Consider the following 22,476-nt stretch of genomic DNA (forward strand, 5'->3'; position numbering starts at 1 on the left):
TAATGGCCGAAGAGCAAGAGTCCCACATACACACAACACACATAGCATATAGCGGAGTTGGTGTGAACCATATATCATTCCTTCCAACTAAAGCAAAACCCCTTTCTTCAGCTTCTTTCTTTTTCTCTACTCTCTCGATGGGATGTCATTTCTTTCTAACCAAACACAACTACCAATTAATTTCTTTATTTGTATCTACAAACTATCATCATAACACTTTTATATCTCTGTGTCATTTTTATATTTTCCATTAGTCAAACTCCTATAGTCTTTATATCCCCCATTTTGCTTTCTTTTTCACTATATTCTAATGCTAGGTTTAGATAATCAACATATAGTACTCCTATTTCTTATATACTTAACATAACCCTTGTTCGTTATTCAAAGAGACTCTCGATGTCGAGAACAAATTTCATTTTGGAGTTGGAGAAAATATTATTTTTTTAAAATTTCAATGCATGCTACTACCGTCCTTGCCTAATTTGGGAGACTTTTCAAATATTTATTCTCCGACATGAGACGACGATTAAAGGTAAGAAAGTTATTTTTCAAAGATCTTTTATGACGATGAACAAAGATCACCCAGGCATCGTTGTTTCCTACTCGAGAGTGAAAGAGTAAGAGAACAAAATGAGAAATAAAGAAGGAAAATACTTAGCTTCTTAATCGTAACATGAATTTTGTCCTTGCCACCCTTAAATATTTCACAACTAAGGAGAGAAATGCAAACTTAGTGACTTTTTATAAAATTTAATTTGTCAATTTTCAACGGGCAAGGACAAAATTTGTTCCTTCCTATCAAGGAACCAAGGATTTTCCATATAGAAAATGGGTGGAAATTATTATCAAATAATTAATAGGAAATAACATCTATGGTTCCCAAATAATAGTATATATTCACCTCTCAATATTTTGTTTTTATTAATGATTTATCTTCTTTTTCTGAAAAATACAATTTAAGTTTTGTGTATATTTTTAAAAGCACGACATGTTGTACATCAAGATTTTAGAAAGAAATAAGTTATTTTATTTTTTCATTACACAAAATATCGATACTAAAAAAAAAAAGGGAAAACAAAAGAAGCTATCGAAAAACGATTACACTTTTTCTTTAGGTGGTAGGAATATCTTTATAAAATAATATTCTAATATGTATATCTTCATAGTACTTAATATATATTATACAAATTCAGTGAAGTATTAATGTTCATTTTATACTAAGAAATAAAATCATATCTTATAATGGTTTTGAATCTTTCGGTAAGGCTCATGGTATCCCTTGGGTGAAATTTGAATTCATATTTCTACCTCACTTTTCAATCTCGTCTTTAGTATTTAAAATTCTCAAACAAAATTTTTGAAATAAAACTTTAAAAAAGTGAATAACAATAGCATATGACATGACAGATTCCTTTGACAAAACTTTATCCACATTTCTTTTCTTTTTAATTAAGTGAAATATAGGGTGTCATATAATAATACTCCACCAAGTGAGCTTTTAATGAAATATGACCCGATAAAAATTTATCGATAAGTAATATCTAAGAAAATATTAGTTCACATAGAAATAACATCTTCTTAAAATGCTACGTCACTATTTTACTCTTCAATTTAAAGATGGCCACGGAATAGTTTACTTTAAAGTTTTAAGATATTGATTTTTAATCTAATTTGCTGGTCATTACAGTCAGCAAACATCTATTTCTCTTCTTAAAGTTGAAAGTTCAAATACCCTACATTTGTCGTAATAGAAGAACATTTATAATCAAGTAATTAATGACAGCCAAATAAATGGACGACACTTCTAAATGACAAGCTTCTACTTCTATTTACATATACACATAACTCAATAAGAGAGAGACGATAGGGAAGGAATATATGGGAATACTTAGATCACATATATGCACCATATCAAAGGAGATATAACATAAACAGCTTAAATGGGCATTTGGGTATCATATCAAAAGTCAAATTTCAAAATTTTCTTTTACAAGCAGCACTTTGAAATGCTTTTGTAAAAAGCTTCATCCCAAAACATTCCCATATGTTGTTAAAACTTCAAAACTCGAAAAACCCACAAACATTTTGAAGGTCTTAAACCGAAATAATTCAACCACACTTTATACAAAACCCCTCATAAACTGTGGTTAATTAAAGAGTAAAAAAGAAAAGAAATGAGGAAGGCCACCAAATTTTAGTACTGTACCTTTTTGCTTCATGGGTGGGTCAGGGTCAGGGTCAGGGTCATGTCAATTCGGAGCCGTCCCCCCCTCTCAAAGGACGCACACAAAACAACTCAAAAACTATTCCCCCAACTCTCTCTTTAATCTCTTCCACAATCAAAATATGCATAATTAGATGAATGAGTATTATGAAGGCCCAATTTACCAATCAAAAAGAAGACATCCCAAGATCTGAAAGATTAATTTGGTTTTATGTTGTATTGACATGTGTGGAAAGAAAGAAGTGGTCAGAGAGGATTAAAGGTTTTGGTAAATCTGGTACCTAGGATTACGATGGCTAACTGTTCTAGTTGTAGGTACACCATTTATTCTCTCTCTTATTAATTAGAATTTTTACAACCCCTTCCCTTTGCTTTCTTCATCACCTCCATATGCCAATGCCAAACTCTATATATACATATTTCCTAAACACCATTTCATTTATCTTCACTTCTCTTCAAGCTAAGCCTGCTCTCCCCTAGCTCCCTCCATTTCATTTTCTCTCCTCCCCCTCTGCCCTCAAAATGCTTTCTTTTTTCTTCTCCTGTTTTATTGGTTCATAATCTTGGCCGCGACCGATCCTCTGGAGAATCGTCAGCCATTGTTTGCTGTTGCTGCATCTTCAAGATTCACAGGCTTTATTGGGTGTTCTTGTTGGGGTGTTGGTGTTTTTAACTCAACTCCAATGGTCCCCTTTGGTATTATGAGAATCTTGATGATGCTGCAGCGGCAATAAATGGCTCTCTCACTTTCTTGTGGTGTAATATACTGTGGATATATCCTTCTGATTTGAGATCTTAATTTTATCATGTTATAATGTAATCAACTTCATTAAATTCATTTGGGTATTTTGTATAAGTGAAAAAGTTTATAGATTTTTGTGAGGAAAAGAGGAGGAAAAGATGTTGTGCATGATACAAGTGGTAAAACTATGTAATGTCTGTGGTTCTATTTTGAGTGCTTTATTTTTTTTTTGGTTTACTTTTGGAAAGGGTTTTCTTAGGACACATGTCCAGAATTTTTAATTATCTTTCTGATGGGAGCTAGGGCCTTGGTCCCAGATATGTCTGTACTTGGCTTACAATTTTGGTACCATTAATTTGATTTTATTGATTTGGGGTGCCTTTTTTAATTGGTGGATGGCTTTTGTTTTGGGGGTTTCCCCAAGATATATCTTCTGTTTCAGTTTCTTACCTCCATCATCATCATCATCAGCTCAGCTGCTTTATGTTTTGATTTGTTAATGGTGTTGGATAACTGTAAGGCTTTTCAGATCAAAGGTACCATCATTCCTTCCACAGTGTTTCCTCTGATCTCTTTCAAGCCATAATGTGTGCAGACATTTGTGTGGTCTCTGCTCATTTATCTTAAATTTGTCCAAAATGGCAACAGGATTTTGTCTCTTTTTTTTTCCTAGAGGAAGGTAAATATAAATCTTTCTACAATCTTTTACCTTTTTAATTTTTCGAAATAGAGCTTGTTGCTTACCAACACACGGCTCGAATTTAAGACCTCAAAGTAGAGGGTACCTCAATACCTAAGCACTTGCCACTGTACCGTACATTTGTGGTATATTTTACGGTTGGGGTTAAGTGGTTGATTCCATTTTAAGAAAAATTATTAGAGGAGGGTAGCTGCATTTTTCCCATTTTAGGGTTTGGGCAATTAGTTTCTGCAAAAACTGGAGCAACAGAAGTAAAGAGGATGATGTGTGATCTATGGGGAGTAAGTTCTATAGGCTACAGTGGACCCAACTGAAGAAATTAAAAACTTCATGAATAAAGCCTTTGAGTTTCTGCAAAAATGGTGTAATCTGAGCTGTTCTTTCTGTTCTTCCACTGAAATGATTATTCATATAACATCAGTTCTCGATTAATAAAACTAATAAGAGATTTAACTTTTTCAACTTTTTAAACTTCTTTAATTTCCAGTACAAAAGGCCCATTTACCTATAATCTTAAGTGGAGAGAGATTGTTCTTATTTTCAACCTAATTGAACCCTGCAATAATAACACTAATAATATTAATTGTCTGGAACGTGAAATGATTGGCTACTTGTTATTACATCATTCAATTACTGTAAAGTAGTTCTTGCTTCCCACTTCATCCTATTATTTTGTTCTACTAATCTAAATATACTGGTTAACAGAGTGAAACTAAAGTTCCATTAAATTGGACCAACTTTGAATTAATTATGAGGATACACAACTTTCTTTCTTCTTCTTCTTTTTTTTTTTTTGAAAAGTTTCATTATATATGTACTACATAGGGTTTTGAGCTGTTGATTAAAAAGTTCTCTTTAAATATTTCAAAATTCTTGAACTTGCAAAACTAAATTAAGCGCATAATAGAAGAATAAAGTCTGTTTGAATAGTTAAAGAATTCGAGAACGATATCTTTATGGAATACTTTCATTCATTACGTTGTATGATTGCGTGCGTTTGCGCATAGATTAATCCGTTTCAAGCTTTTGAAACTGTTGTTTGGAGATTCTTTTTAACTATATAGCAATTTTTGACCCGAAGGGATATCTTGGATGACTTGAGACCTTAAGGAATATCCTTTACATAACAGATATAGAGACAGTGCGCAAAGGACCGCTTGACTCCTGGGTTATAAATTATATAAATTGTGCTGCATCAACCTTTATAATTTCAAATTAAGCTAACTATATTGCGATTGTAGATTTAGGAAGGAGTATTTTTCTATTATTTAAGTCATGTTTATTTCAATATGTAATCACTTTGCAGGTGTGTGTAATCTCATTCTTCTCCTAAAACCTATTATCTATCTCAATCTTATTTCTTATTCCATGTCCACACACCTTTTATAATTATTACTTTACGACTTTTACCATGCCCTTTTACTTTTTAATTAATTGTTTACATTTTTATTATTTATTTTTTTATTTACACCACTATTAATTTTTCTTTTAATAAAAACACATGTGATTTCATACAATTTTCTACTTAATTTTTAATTAATTAATTTTACTTTATTATTATTAATTAATATCAATACATTTTTGAAAATATGAACTTTATTTTTTGGAAAAATTCCAAACAATACAATTTAATAACATTTTATATTAAATCATGGTTGTTCTAATAAAATTTTATAATTTTAGTTGATGTAATTTATTTTAATTATTTATTATTTGTTAATATTAAATAAGTTTTTATAACATTAAAATTTATTATTATTTTAATTAAAAAAGATTAATACAGTAATACATTTATGATTAGTTACAAATAGGTCAGAGGTATATGTAAACACAGGCCATAGTTGTACATATTCACAGCCATTGTTTTATTTTAAAATAATATTTTGAATATAACAATAAAATATTTGACAACTAAAAAGTTGGATCTACGTACACCCTTTCAGTCTCCAGGTTAAAACAAAGTTCCAGTCAGATGAGACGGACAAAAAGACATCTAAATTAGTAAAGTCTTCGTCATTATAAGCTTAAAAAGCTGTAATATATAGCATAATATAATCAACTGGTCTACCCTGTAATAGGTTTCAGGACCTTGGGAATATTTAATAATTACACACCCAGAATATCTATACATATCTTGTCTAACCTAACGATTTCATCAAATCTACGTGCTTTATTAATTCACTATCATATATAAGATTTTCAGTTGCATATGACTTTGTTGAATTCGTTTAAAAAAAAAAAAAGTAAAAAGTAATAGCAAAATTTAATTCAAAAAAATCGAACTTAACCTGAACAAAACCAATTAAAATCAACTCAGTCATAATATGACTATGATGGCAGGTACAAGTCGATAAATTGTTCAGATTTTAACCAAAGATTTAGATATTTGACGCTTAATTTTTTCTTGCATGGAACTAATGACAAAGAATTTTGTACCCTGAACTTTGCCCGTAATGTTTCAAAGATATTTTTAATAGAAATTTGCACCCTAGTACCCCCAAGTATCCTCACAATAGAGAGATATTGTCCACTTTGGATATAAATCTCAAAAAGTCTCGTAACAATGGAGATGATCGTCATCATCTATCATACCATAATACTATAGGTCACTTCCTTCCCTTATGTCAATTGTCACACCTTTAGATTCTGAAATGTAAACTTTCTATCAAAATATATTAACAAATATTTGCTAAAAGATGTACTCTTTAACATCTATGAATTAAATTATATAAATGACAGATATATATATGATGTAGTTAGAATGATAGTGTGGCCTGGGGTCCGTGGCCCTCTTGTGCAGATGTAGGGAAGGACGTCGGCCCCGGTTACTGTACATGCATGCATGAGCATTCAGCATTCAGAATCAAAGCCTCTTTTTTTCACAAAATTATTAATTCCGTTACTTTACTTTCACAATATTTCAATTTCTTGTGGCTCTTCTGATCTGATCTGATCGGCAAAATGATGACTGCCAATTGCCAAGCATATAGCCTACAGTCCCAGTCGTGTTTCCTCAAAATCAGACTCTTTGCTCCCATTCCATCCATCTTGTAATTGAATTTGTATAGTTATAGCTAGTTACGTTGGAATATATTATATTATATTAATGGGATTGTTCTAATTTGGATGTGTATATTATGAAGAGTTGTGAATTATTGTACGTTGGCACAAGAAGAGTCAGTGAATAAATTAAAGGGTGGTAATGGTACGACTGCACCCATGTACTAATCCTCTGCTCTTTGGGGCATCTCTGTGTGAGTTTGTGAGCCTATTTACTCACCTTTCTGCCATTGGATTCCACAATTTTTAAACCCATTTCAGGTGGTTTTTATTAGTTTTACTTTTACGGATCCTCCCTCACTAACCATTTCTCTCATCTCATTATTGTACCTCTCTTTTTTTCATCACTTCTTCTATTCTATTCTATATATCCACCCCTACTACTACTATTGCTACTACTCTCTTCAATTACCTTGACAACCCTTTCACCTAATCCCTCCCTTTTCCTTTCTCTTCATTATTCTAACTAATCTCTAAAGCCTTTTTTGTCTTCTCAAGTTGTATAGACAATCATGTATTGTTAAGGACCACAATCCACTTTTAGAAATAACCCTTCTGGCTTGACTTTTGGTTTCACGCGATAGACCACCACCAACTGTTGGGAATGTCAAAAGAAAAATGTATTTTACGAGTATTTTATTTTATTTTATTTTTGAAATAAAGCAAAATAACTATAGATTTAGAAGTTACGTTTTAAATTAATTTTTGTTTAACGTTATATATTTTTGTCTTTTCCTCTATTATTTTATACCTCGATGGGTTACTTGTGAAGTAATCGGAAGAGGAAAAGGTTTTACTCCATTGGTTTTTAACAAAAAAATATTTTGAGCTTCGTTTTCAATTGTTGAACGAACGATTTAACACCATGGTCGTGTCGAAATTGTTTTCAAAAGCAATGGATTTCTTCCACAATACAACAACTCTCTTTTCACCTAAATCTCCTTCTGTTGCAACACCAACTTTTGTATGCACTGGTAACATACATATCCCCAAACATATTATGGCATGTAAAACGTTAGGAGGGAGTTCAAAAATAGAAAGGAAGAAAGTCAAAGGAGAAGTTGTGAAATATGGGTAAGCCGTAGGGAGAAAGCATAAATTGGTAGAGTTTCCATTTGAAGTAAAGGTAGGGGATAGTAAATGCAAAAGGCAAGTAGAGGGATTCAAAAAATGTGCAAATAAATGGTATGGGAAGCGAAATTTCTGGCTGTCTTGTGTTTTGACAAATGATTTAAATGATTTCTGAGCTACAAAGACACACATAGATGATACAAGGTGGGTGTAGGGATTGAAAGAGAGGTTAAGATTCTTACATGGAAAAACAAATGGCGTATTGGCGTAAATATGATGATGAATTAGGCTTTTGGCATTGGATTTCATTCATTGAGAAGGAAAGAAAAAGAAGGTGAAAATGGTACGTAGAGCCCCCACTCCACTATGAAATATCATCGAGGAGACTTTGCAGTTTGCAGTGCCACCCCACACTACACTTCCCTTTTCGTATTCCAACTTGTTCTTCAAAACACTCACCATTTCGATCATTCACTGACCACTGCCACTCTCTCGTAACTCTTTCACCTCTTCGTTTATCTAAATCACGGTATTAAATTTTCATCGACATGACCACGTTTTCATATATGTCTAAGATTTTGACGTCGAAACGAGTAATGAATCGATATTTATATAGTGAAATATAGAAACAATAATGAAAATGTGTAATGCCAAACTGGGAGAGAATTTAAATAACGGTATTATTGAGAGGCAGACTTGTTGAATCACTTTTCAAGTACAACGAATACTAATATATCTATTATTCTAAGCTATTCTTCTAACTATCAAATGCATTTTTTTTAATTCATCTTACCAGTACTATCCAAAGATGTAGTCATATATTGTGTTAATTCCAACATGCATGGCTTAAGCTTTATTAGTGAATCTATTTAGTATCCAAACTAAAAAAAATATTTTTTATTACATCTTTGAACTTTTCCATCTTGATTTTGAACAAGTTCATGTTATTAATATTATCATTTAACTATTGACATGATATATTGAATGAAATAATTAGTGATAATTAATTATCATGATGTGAAATAGGGAGAGTAGGTCGACTTAAAAAAATAATTATGGTAGGTGTGCAAAGAAAATCAATGAGAAGTGGAGGCAATACATTTCAAATTGATTTTTTTTTTGTTATCCTTATTTTATTAAACTAGAGCTTATTTTCTTGTGATGCCACGATGTGGCAAATTATCACACCCGTTCACCCAAATCCAATTAATGAGTCACATTTATATTTTAGTAATGATGTCAACCAAATAAATTTCATAAAATCAAAACTAAATAAGCGTTAAAAGCGAGCATAGCACCGTGGTAATTGGTATATATATATCTCAAATCAAGAGGTTGTGAGTTTGATCTCGGTACTAAAAAAAAAAGCAAACAAAGTTACATTTTTTAAGATTGGAGGTACCATTTTTCACCCACATTTGTTGAATGAAAAAAAGAAATGAATAACAGCTTACCTAAACATAGCTTAACGTGTAAGACACCTATGTTCGATCAGAATATCACAACATAAATCTAGCTCACGAGCAGAATATGCATATACTAATAACTTCTTTCACATGTTCAAATTTCAACCCTCCATATTTATTATACTAAAAAAATTGAGATGCTTAGGTGAGTACACTTTTTAATGATAGTAAGTAGCAAACCAGCTCTAACACCCGAGGTCAAGGATTTGAACTAAGATTCAAAATTCGGATTTGACAATTGATTGACCTGCCATTCCCCTAGGACCAACCTTGTTAATATAAGTAATAACTATCAATTTTTTTTAAGTATTTCAACCATGTTTCCATATTTTATAATTCCTCTCATTTGTACATGGTATCGATTCATCCATATACCTCTTCTCTACTTGGATGTCACACAGGCAAAACACTAAAACTAAATCCATCGGAAAAAAAAAGGAAGTTAGGGAATGGAAAATTGTAAGAGAATAAGGCAGATGGACGTACGAGGGGACATGTGTGTGGCTCCCACTCCTTCAAACCATCACGAGACAACTTAACATTACAATGCTTTTATACATATTTATGACGACAAACACACACAATTAAAAAAAAAAACTCTATTTGATTTTCATTCTTTAATTTGAATAATATATCTCCCTTTAAACTCCTTCATTTTCACCCCTCTCTCTCTAATCAAGTCAAGATCAAGATTATCTTTACAAAACATGTGAATCCTCCTCATAAAAACCACCCATTAATCTTTAAACCCACCACTGACCACTCTTTGATCCCTACTACAATACAATACAATACAATACAAACAGCCAAAACTTATAAACAACCCCCAAAAGTGGCAATAAAAAAATATAGTGTGGATCAGAAGTCAGAATTGTGAGGCAGAGGGCCTGTCAAAGTGTCAATTTTTGGTGCAGCCCCCACTTGATCATAATGCTCATACAGTACGCAACAAATCCTCCAACCCCATTTAATTTTAATGCCCTAATAGATACTAATAGTAAATAATACTGTAATACGTAAATATCCCCCTCTTCTTCTCTTCTACTTATAGATATAAACAGGCTCCATTTTGTTCTCTCTCTCTAGTTAGAAGTTAGAACACAGGCTCAGGCTCAGGCTCAGGCTTCCTCACAAAATCTCTATAAATACTTAACTTATAACATTGCCCTCCACATCCATTCCTCACTGATCTCTACTCTTTCCTTTGATGCCTAAAACAGTAAAATAACACAGCCACTGGTTGCGGTTGCAGTATCATTAAGATTCACAACTCCTCCAATTCCATGGATATCATTGAGAATCTTGATGATGCTGCAGCCGCAATAAATGGCTTATGCCCTACATTATTACATTATTCTTCTTTCTACTTCCAACTTCTTTCTTTAATATGTGCTTACTTGGAATTAATACCAAATTGTTCAGGAAATGTACTTATCTCCAAGGGCGGCTGCGGCTGCGGCAGCGCCTGGGTTCTTCTTTTATTATATTTTTTGTGTTTATTTCTCTGCATTCTGACTCTCACACCGATTTGTGTTTGATGTACTGTCTGTACTAGGTTGCGAAAGGGCCATTTTCTTGGATTAGTTTTAATTATCAATCTCACTGGCTGCTGCCTATGAAGGTTGATTTTTACCAATTTTTTTTAAATATGTTGCTTTCTTCAGGAAGATGAATGTACATGTACTAAACTATTAGTTATGAAATATAGGCTTTTTCTTTCATTTGATAAACATTTCCTTCCTTTTTTTTTTTTTTTTTGAAGTTTTTAGTTTGGTAAAATTATGTTGGTTTACTTTGCCTGGATAACTCTTTAGTTTTTATTTTCTATTTAAACCTAGGTATGCGTGATATCCATATTCACGACTTCAAATATAAATGCATAAACATATGCATGTGAGTATGTTATTAACCAACAATTGATCTGTTTAAAGCATATATCCCGACTAAAAGCCACCATGAGCACAGTTCAATGCTTAAGGTACTTACTCCCTTTTCCGAGGTCGGAGGTTTTCATCCCCACATTTGTTCTACTAAAAAAAATCCTGACCACAAGGTTATAGGTTCAAATTCCTATTCCGACATATTATTGTAAAAAAAAATTATTATTAGTTGAATTACAAAGTTTGGTTTCTAAACTTTTAAATATGTCTCCCAATTTTCAACTTTTTTTTTGTTTCCTTAAAAAAAAAAAAAGAAAAAAGCTTTCAACTTTTTTCCTCTAATAGTCGTCTCTAATATATTTTTAAAAATTTAAAATTAATGCATTGGTTTTTTTTCTCTTTTTATAGCCTCTCGTCAGATGATGCATAGAATTGAATTTTGTCTTTAATAAAACCTTAAACTTTTAATCTTGATGAATGATTTATTAGACAAACAAAAAGTCCAATACCATATTAAACAAATTAAAAGTTCAACTACCCATTAGAAATAAAATTAAAAGTGTATAGACCTACTAGACATTTTTTAAAAGATTAAAGACCTACAATACACAAAATTGAAAGTTTTGAAATTTATTGGACACTTTTAAAGTTATAAGATCTATTAGGTATCAAATTAAAAGTTTGGGGACTTATTATACCTTTTTCTTTAGTCCAGACTTATCAAATATAAATTTACAAGTTCATGGACTAAATTTATAATTAAATTTTATTATTTAAGTAAAAATTTATACTTTGTCATTCTCCTTGGATTATACAGTTTTTTATTTTGAGAATAGAGATTCTATGTATTATATCTTAATCAGTTACGCTTAAATTCGTGTTTTAGATGTGATAGCAGATAATTATAAATCCAATTATATCATAACATCATTAATTTATAAGATTTTAATTCCAAGTCTAGCAAAATGCTTGACATAATTTGGAAAGGTAGAGGTATAGGAGACTTGTTGGGCTTGTTAACAACTAAGAATTGGGCTTGGGCTTCTTCTCAAACAAAAAAGGAATTGGACCTGGGCTCCAACATTGGACTGCCAACCTCATGTTGGGCTGCCTGTTCAAGGTCAACCATATGCAACTCCAACAAAATGTACAGTACAAGCCTTCTTCAGGCCAGCTGACTGATCCATAGATGTTTGTGAAAATCTAAAATTAAGATATGACTTTTTTTTTCCTTCTACAACAAAAGTTTGGATACATGCTATGTCAATTACGATTGAGTTATATTCGTTTTGGTCTGAATATAGTAAAAATTGATTGTCGAGCTAATTGACATGGGTATAGCTCAAAGTAAATAACATCTATTTTGCTAGAGATTGAAAGTTCAAATATCTGTTAGCTCGTATTTGTTGTTCTAAAAAAATAATTAAAAATATTAATAACCTTCTTTAAGGCAGTAGGTTTCTATTCCCTTTATTATTATTATTATTTGTGTAACAAATTTGAAGGAGACGATTTTAGGTATCTAAACTAAAGTATATGCTCATCCTCTTCATTATTTGTTATTAATATAAGAAATAAAAAATATATCTAGATGTCTAGATAAATTGGAATATTTTATGAATTGTAGTTATCACTTTGATTAAATATTATATTTGACATTTGATAGCACCAGAATTAGACAACGATTGACAAGCACAGATTAACAACATTACAACAACAAAAAAAAAAAAAAAAAAATCAATTTACTTGTTAGAATAATGATTTTAAATTTTAGAAAATAAAGAATCAATAATTTTCAGAATATAGAAATACAATATAGTTGGATTATGTAGTATCAGAAAATCATAAATTAAAGTGATTGCACAACCAACTACAATAAACTTAATTAAAAAAAACTACAATAAATTTGGATAATTATTGGGGAATATTAAGCTGCTAATAATTTGGGTATTGTGTAGAAATACAAACCAGTATATCAAAGATTATAATTTCTCTAGATGTTTATATAAATTAAGAATAACCTTATTATTGCAACAGACAACAAAATCTCCATATGGCATTTTATTCATATACTTAAGGGAACATAGCCAAAAATAAGATTTCAATGTTTCACACTCTTCCTTATGCACAAATGTTTATATCTATCAGAAATTATAAAATAAATAAATAGTTAACATAAAAACAATTAATTCATACAACTAAATTAAAATATAAGCCACAAAATGGCAATCAATACCCTAAAAGACTAACACCAATGTTAAATTATTTAATAATGAATCCCTTCGATAAACAAAACTTTCAATGATGATGATTTCATTTAATTGCCAAAAACTTTCAAGATATTTTACCCTAAAAAGTTACCCCTAAGTAATTTCTTTACATAACTAATTCATTTGCTAAACAAAGTTTTCACTCAATGAGTATATAACTCAAAAAGTCAAAATCATAATACCAAAATGACTTCCTAAATAAATAATTCCTTCCATAAAACAAAGTTTTCAATGAGCATATAATTTAATAGAAGAAACTATAAAGTCAAATTTACCCTTTAAAAAGTGAACAACTTCCTTGCATAATTGATTTCTCTAACAAACAAAGTTTCAACATAGATATAATTGCACAAATAGGGTATTAATTTATTTATTTTTATGTCAATTCATAAATAGTTGTTTGAGGTGAATTACACTGGTTTTGCTTTTGCCGCCCTTCTATCTTTATACTTTAATTTGTTTCATTTGTCTTTATATTCTTATAAACAAATTAGTACATTTTGACATTGATATAATTATTATTATTGATGATGAATATTTCAAAAAAAGGTAGGTACAAACATAAAACAAATGAAAGTGCATATATAATAAAATTATTAACAATGTCAAAAGTACGCAGATTATAATTATAATTTCACCTTTTTTTATTCAAATTAATTTTAGAAGAAAGAGTTTGACATTGCATCAGGCTTAAAATCTCAACTTTTATTGCATTGTGTTCTAACCCTTCTTTTGTTCTCCTGTTAGATACAATTTAAACTTGACATTCTTTTAGTTCAACCATGTAGGAATGTGAATTTAAACGTCAACGTTTGACAAAACAATATTGTTGATACCAAAATCTACCTAAGTCCTGAGCTGTCGGGAGATTCTTTGAGTTGTTTGCAGGAACAGGTAAGCCACTGACGCTCCAATTAGCTTCAGATAGATTCTCGTACTGGTTTGACGGTGTGGGGGTGTATTTATAGTAGTCAAGGAGGCAGTTACCTGTCCTATTAGGATATTGGACTGTTCGGTCTAGTGACCTGCCACGGACCGTTGGTTCGAGTTGATGTGTAAGTTGATCCCTGCCCAGAGGTTATGATGCTTGAGGGGTTCCATCCGTATCTCGATGTCCGAGTGTTGAAGCCCGATGGTAACCTTCTTAGAAGAACTGGTCAGTAGCATATAATTTTGGCCTCGAAGTATAAAGTTTTAACGAGGTGAATTAAGTTCAAATTTAATAAATTTTAATGGGGATGGATGGTAGCACATGTATTTCAAAAATGATGAGAGGTTGTAATAATGGGGTTTCATGTTCGAGTACACAGCAAAAGCTGAAATTGGAATGCTATTTATTGGCTGACCCTTGAGGATGAGCCACTCCCTGTTCATCCTAAATGGTCGACCCATCATGAAGCCCACATCAACGAGAAAGAGATCACCATGATTTCGTACAATCACATCACACTGAATGATTAATTTTTTCTAACTTGGAAATTGAAAGCCACTGTAAAAAAGTATGAAGAAAAAGAGTGCAAAATTTGAGAGTTTGTTTGTTTGTTTATGTGTTTTGACACTAACAAGTAACAACCACACCCATTGTTCCTTGTTCATCATATCACATTCATATGTACCATATTCTTCTATATGAAGTATGAACAATATTTTTATGTTTATGTGATGATGGGTTCATTCATATGCCGTATTGGCATGCTATATGTATTCATGGGTTTGGTTGCTCCTTATGTAACTCCCACTCTGGTAGCTTATGAAAAAGATATTATTTTTTCCGAATTCTGTATATATATAACGGAGGAATGAACAATTAGAGAGAAACTTTTAAAATTGTAATGTTTTTGTATAATTTTCTTAATCAAAGATCAATGGAGAGAAGAGTTATTGCTTCATCTTGTTGGGAAATTGATTGACTTGAATAATTTCCTCCTCCACAGAAAATATCCAACACAATCAAGAATATGCAAATATGAAATCCAATACAATCAAGAATATGCAAATATGAAGAACACAGTAAAGAACAAGAATACGACACAGCAAATTATATTGCCTCACCACTAATGGCTACGTCGAGTCTTCCACTCAGATGTGGGTAATTCACCAACACTAATATTGTTAAAGATTGGATACAATAACACTCCCCAAAATATCCCCTAGAGGTCTCAACAAAAACCCTTTAGCTTCTAAGTATTTTACACAATTAATACTTAGGAACAGAAATGAAAAACTCACAGAATCAAGATACAATTATTCGATAATATCGATCTTGATAAACCCCAAAGTTTCTGTCAATGTCCGAGCCGCTGCCACGGATTTGCTGACAAAACCCGCTAAAAAATAGCTGCAAATAACCCCTTGTTCGACTGGTCAAACCCTAAAACCCGAGATTGCATATTTATAAATGTCGAAACAGCGTCATGGCGTTACGGACGGAAAAATCCATGCACGCCCCCCATCTGGATAGTGCTGCGGCGCTGTCCCCTAATGCCGCGACCCGAATGGCTTGCAGTGCTCTGCTTCTCTTTTTTCATCCCTGCTTCGATCTCGACGCGTCGCGGCTCGATCCCGACTCTTCCCTAGTCCGATTCGATGTTGTTTTGACTCCACTAATCTCAATACATCTCTGCTCAACAAGCTACAAAAATCTCTCCCTCATCTATGTGGGATGTTGACTGTAGTGTTAATGATTAATTTCAATGAAAAAAGTAGCCGGTAGGTGAAGATAAAGGTTTTTTTTTTTTTTTTTCTAAGCTCATTGGATTTGAAGAATATAAGTGATGGGAAAAAAGCTAGGGGTTAAATAGAAAATAGAAAGCAGCATACCTTATCTAGTTTGGGTGAAAGAGACCAACATTAATTAATTTTGTAAAGAGAACAAAAAAATTAAAAAAAAATAAATAAAACAGATTGTTTTTTGCAATAATAATGGTGTTTGAAACACTAACTTGTGTTGGTCGGTGGGTTCCTGCACTGCAGGAAACAGACCCATCTCGAGGCCTTCACCTCACAAGTCTCACTTTGGGTTTTGGGCATTTTCCCACTCCAAAAAATAAAAATCCCTCTTTTTCCTTTTTCCTTTTTGAACCCTGCCCCAAATCATAAACTATTCCCATTAATTTCCCAAGAAATGACACATTCAAAGCCAGAATTATTTCCTAATAAGACACTAAGGATTTGTAACATTGTTGTAATATTTAATTTTTAAAATTTTATGTTATATTTATTTATTTGTATACTTATTAGACATTCAATAGAAAATAATAAGAGAGCATTTTTATCTATACTTTCATAAAAAGCTCTAAACTATAACATTTCTTAAAAATGAGTATCGAATAATACACCCTTTTGGATGGACATGTCTTTTCAAAGTCCAAAGACAATTATTCAGAAGAGTGACCCTCCCTCCGCTCTAGAGATTAGAGGGTCTTTACAAAACAGATATATACTAGTATGTGTGTGAAAAGACATTTTTCTTCCTTTGGGAAGATGACAACATTTACAAAAAGACAAACACATGCCCTTCTTCACTCTTTTCTCTCTCTCTTAATTATATGCACCTTGTAAATAAATAAGATAAATAGAAGATTTTAATTTAGGGCTAAGATTAATTATTACTGAAATTAAGATTAGGGGCACATGAGCCTCAATCCTTGGACAGCTGCACAAGTGAGGACAAATAAAAAGAGAACATTAAAACAAAATTTGAAAAGATATGTCATTCATATTTCCATTTAAAGCCCATAAATGAGAAGGCCACATTCTATACACCTATGCTTCTTTCACTTGTCTCCATCAAATCAATCCACCTTTTTCTTTCTTTCAACTCTCTGAGTTTTCTAGGATTCTTTACTGTTTCCGGATAATTTGTGTTTTGTTTTGTTTTATTTTACTATATTATCAAGTTTACACCTTATTATTTTAAATCCAAATTTCAAGGTAGGAATTTAAGTCCATCAAATTTTAACTCATAAAATCCAAAACTTTTAATTTCTATCTCTTAGACATTTTCAAAATTTATAAACTTATTTAACTTAGAGATTCACGTTCATGATCCATGTGAAATATTGATCTTCTTCGTTGTAACTTTGTGGTAGTAGTCTTGACCAACAGCCATCGACCGTCGGTTCATTGGAAAGGCAGGAGCTTCAAGTCTGATTTCTAGTAGCACATCCTATACACAAGCACCTTTCGACTAGAAAGAAACCTTTCGAATCAAAGTGATTAATATTTTACATATTTTACTTTTGCTACTTGTTGAACCTTCGACAGGACGTTGCTACGACTTGAGTTGTGCAACTATTGAATTTTGTTTCTAATAGAATTAGAAACTTTCAACTTTATATCTAATAGACAGATGAATTTGTTAAATAATTCACGAAATAATAAACATAAAATTGAAATTTTCTCTATGGAAATGATAATTCCATTGAGAGACGAAGAGAACAAAAAAGTCCGGATCCCCTTGATTGTATTTATTACTCCAAAGGACAAGAAGAAAGATGGGTGAAAAAAGAAATAGTTGAGAAGTAAAATTTCTATTGGTCAACAGTGAAATAAATATAAATCGTCGGTTATTTTTCTTTCTTGAAGTGTAGATAACAATTAAAAATGATGTTTATGATGTAAATTTTTGCGGGAGTGAGAAAATTCTAGATGCTCAAAGGAACCAATTTGACGCAATGTCAGAACGTCACATTTGAAGAAGCAGACAAATAAACCCTTCAATTATTGAACCCACTAGGCTTGGGTAAAAACATAAATATAGTAATGTGGTAATATTTCGACTTTACTACTATTTTCACTTTTCACTTTCCTTTTCAAATTTTACCTCTTTAAAAGTAATTACGAAAAATGGCTCATTCTAATTAATATTGAAAAGGTTATATATGCAAAATATTCTCAATTTTCTACTTAATTTATTGATGCTAGATTGTGGACCATCCCATATTTGTGGTGAGCTTTTTCTAGTCCAACTATACGGAGTGAACTATGTAAAAAGATTTACATGTAAGGAATAAATTTTCCGATACTCAAATTAGTTTAAAGTCTGTGCTTAGTAGATTGGATTTCAGACAAAATCACATACATCTAGTATGAGAGTGAATGTGTATTTATAAATGTTGGGGACACACCGTTTTGTTATAGTCATTGCAGAGGTTGTTACACGATTGCACCGTTGTAACTGATTTTATCGTGTAACTAGACTTTTATGTTTGGAGGAGTAATATGAGGTAGCACGACCTATATGATCAATGTGTTTTATCAACTAGTCAATCAATCAAGTGCCCAATTATTAAGTTTAATGTTGGTAAGTATGTCGAGATAATGAACGAGGTACGACTATCCATTCTTATTGGTCCACATGGCGGGCTATCATTTAACCTCAAACATAATTTTTTAATTTTGTATTTATCTCTTTAAATTTTCAAGTTTACTTTTAATATGTCAAACTTTCTCAATTAAGTAAATTAGTAAAAAGTGCTGTTGGATTTTGTTAAAAAAAAAAAAAACTTTTTTTTTAAGTTAAATTGTTAAATAAAAATATTAAATTAAGTTAATAAAAAATTGACCTATCATTAAATTATTGTTATAGTAACATATCTAGACTCATGCTATCAATAAAACCAAAAAATTAAAAGGTTGTTAAATTACAAAATTGATCCATTAAATTTAAACTTATTTAGTTATACATTTTTAAAAATTTTAATTAAATCATTTTATAATGTAAATGATAGTTGAGCATTATTTGATTAAATCATAAGGACCAAATTTATCTTTATAAATTAAAAAATCCAATTGCAACTAAGATTTAAACTAGAACGACTAAAATTAAAACTATTCTCAAATTATAAAGATTAAATTTGTAATTTCATGCAATAAATTGTAAAAGACTTCTAGAAATGATTATTAGGATGTTGGGCTAAAATTCAACCAATATTTCTCAAAGAGCCTGATTTGATTGTGAAGATGTATTAAATATTCATTGATACGTCGACATTTTCATGTGCATGGATTCGATATCGATATTTCTATCATATTATAAAGAAATCGATAAAATATATATAAAAAAAAGTATCACTAATATAACATAATACTTATATTAATCAATTTTAACTTATTTATAAATAGAAAATATTTATTTCCTAATTTAAATAATCTTTATGATTTTTTTTAATTTCTCTAACTATTACCGATATCGACCTTTCATTGATATTTATATAAATTGAGTCGACTTCGACATTTAAAATTAAAAGAGAAGCAATATATTATTTTATTTTATTGGAACCACACTATTCTTTTAATTTCATTTAGGACAGTATCATGTAAAATCATCCATAGTAGTGTAGTAATGGAAAAATTTCTAAAGAAATGTTTGGTTGCTGTTTTGGTGGAAGAATAATAAATGAAATTAGCGTGCTTTTGTAAACTCTAGAAATAGATAAAATTAATTACTAAAACCAATAACTTTTTGGGCTATATGAAATTCATCTTCATCTCTAAACAAGGATTCCTCAACTCGGATCTTGATTTCTCAAATTGAAGAATGAGAGGGGATGTTGTAGGACATGTCTAACTCCTATTGTCTCCATTTTATTTTCAGATAGGCTCTACATAGATTTTTCTCTCAAATTTTTTTAAAAATTGAAAATCAAAATATATTTTATTAAAAAAAAAAAAGATGTGATTCTGCAGCGCAGCCTAGGTGAGTGATGAGTGAGATATTGATGCATTAAATTCATCTCTTTCTTTGTGTCATTAGTTTGGTAGGCTAGCCCCAGCGTCATGACGTCTGCTTCCTCGTGATAACATAACAATATTTATTATTAAATTAAAACTCCCATTTTGGGAATTTTAAAAGCGGGTGGGTGTGGGCCTCTCCAAAGCCAAGGCCCAGCACCAGCGCCAGGTGATACCCACTGCTACTCCCTACTATGCCTATTTCATTTCATTTCCATTACTTTATAAATACTAACCCCACCCCCTTCAACCCCAAATCTCTCTTCAATCTTCGTCTTCAACCCTCAATCCATGGCTTCCCTGGTTGCTGCTGCTGATCCCCCCGGCCCCGGCACCGGCACCGGCCCCTTCTACTTCCATGACAAATGGAAGATGTCCAAGAAAGACCGCTCCGCCAACTCCAACTCCAACTCCAACTCCCACAGGAGGTGCTCCTTCACCAGAAAGTGCGCCCGATTGGTCAAGGAGCAGAGGGCCAGATTCTACATCATGCGCCGCTGCGTCACCATGCTCATCTGCTGGCACGATTACACCGATTCTTGAACCACAATCCACGCGCACACCCTGTTTTCATCATCACATGGATGGGGCTCGCCCTCGCCCTCGCCATCGGCTGCTATGACTCGGAGGGGATCGGATTCAATCTTGGGGAACCAAACGGCAGATCTGATTAATTTCTGAATGCTTTGTTATTTTCTGCGTTCGCCTTTCCCATGCTAATCATGTTGTTGTTTCCCCCTGAGTCTGGTTCTGAAACTGCCATTCGAGCCGAGAGAGATATACACTGTTTTTTGGCAGAATCAGATTATTAAAGGGTTTCACTGTATTGTATTCTAAATCTTTGGGATGGATTTCTCTAAGAAAACAAAAGCACCAAATTACTTTCCGCTGGATCCATTTTGATTTTTTTGAACTCTGTTGTTGCTTTTGTGGTTGTGGGTCTACTCTAGTACATGGTGTTTTTGATGATTGAAAAGGATGATGGGTCTCTCTCAGATGCTCTCCCTGGTTTCGAGTTTCGACAAACAAAGAGGGGCGATTTGGATTCCTTTCGGTTTCAAGTTTCGAGTTTCAACCATTGCAGCTGAGTATTTTATGGATCTAGTGTGCTATGCTTGTCTGACACCCAACCAATTCCAATTGATTAATCAACTTTGTTCCAATTGTTTAATTACTTCCACAAACACGATCAAATCATATTAAATTATATCACTCTCTTTCAACAACATGGATCAACGTGGGGTGTGGGGGACAACAGAGATCAGCTACCAAGCCCCAAGCCCAAACCACTCCCCACCCACTTCTTTAATATTTTCTTTCTCCCATCCCTCCGTTCCGTGTTCCGTTCAAACTAGTCGATGAAAATTCTCTTAAAGAGATCAAAACAAATTCTAACCAGAAGTTTGAGTGAGCAAATTATTGAAATGATTTTAGATACTTTTCTATTTTTACTTCTATAATCTATTTCTTAGTTCAATAACTATGTTACTCATTGTAATGCAAATTTAAATACGAGGATGTGATATCTTATGTGTCATGCATTTGGTAATTTGTTAGAAAGAATTCAATAACCATCGAAAACATAATTTAATAATTATTAGATGCCATAGTATCAAAGAAAAAAGTGAAAACTGATATTAATTTTGTCTTACATACTACATAGCATTAAATTGAACTATTTATGGTAGTTTTTTGGGAGACAAATAATGGTAGTTTCTTCTGCTGAAAAAATTGAAAATTTAGAATTTAACCAAAAACTGGGGAGCGGCAGTCACTTCACTTCCATAGTAGACAGGTAGCTGGTAAAAGTAATTTGGAGGGGCACGATTTGCAGGAGGGTGGTGCCGAAGTTACTATTTTACCCTCCCACGTTGAGCTGACCTTTTTGACCCTTTGTGGGGACCACTTGGACCTCGCGGTCAGCCGCACATTTCTTTCGTTTATCAAATTTCGCTCTTCTCCTCAATTCAATGCTTGGATCAAATTTAGTGCATAAATTTTATGTTATAAAATATTTGTGTATATTTGATTTTAGTCCTTAAATTTTGTGCTAAACTTTTTTTTTTTATCCTATTTTGGTTTAGTGTTGAATTTTAAAAATATAAGTATTTTTATAATTTTGTCTCTCTTATTTGGATATAATAGTTTTGAGTTGGTATATTAATGTGATAATTTGGATATGTATTGAAGCCGCATAAATTTTTTTTAATTGATTGTAACGTAGAATTCAAATATACATTTTAAAAGTTGATTAAAATTATTAGTTTTTAGAACTGAGAGGATAAAATAGACGTTTTAAAAGTTAGAAGACCAAAATGATTTAAATAG

General features: G+C 31.9%; 1 protein-coding gene across 1 annotated transcript; it reads left to right on the forward strand.

The window, feature by feature from the left end:
• Window positions 1-20,341: 20,341 nt before the first annotated feature.
• Window positions 20,342-21,034, forward strand: LOC148212075 (uncharacterized). Its single transcript, XM_088123139.1, has one exon. The coding sequence runs from the start codon at window positions 20,440-20,442 to the stop codon at window positions 20,689-20,691; it is 252 nt and encodes an 83-aa protein (XP_087979265.1). The 5' UTR covers window positions 20,342-20,439; the 3' UTR covers window positions 20,692-21,034.
• Window positions 21,035-22,476: the final 1,442 nt, after the last annotated feature.

Source organism: Momordica charantia, assembly GCF_013281855.1.
Source record: "Momordica charantia cultivar OHB3-1 chromosome 4 unlocalized genomic scaffold, Mcharantia_2.0 BLBB01000004.1, whole genome shotgun sequence".
NCBI classification, from domain to species: Eukaryota; Viridiplantae; Streptophyta; class Magnoliopsida; order Cucurbitales; family Cucurbitaceae; genus Momordica; species Momordica charantia.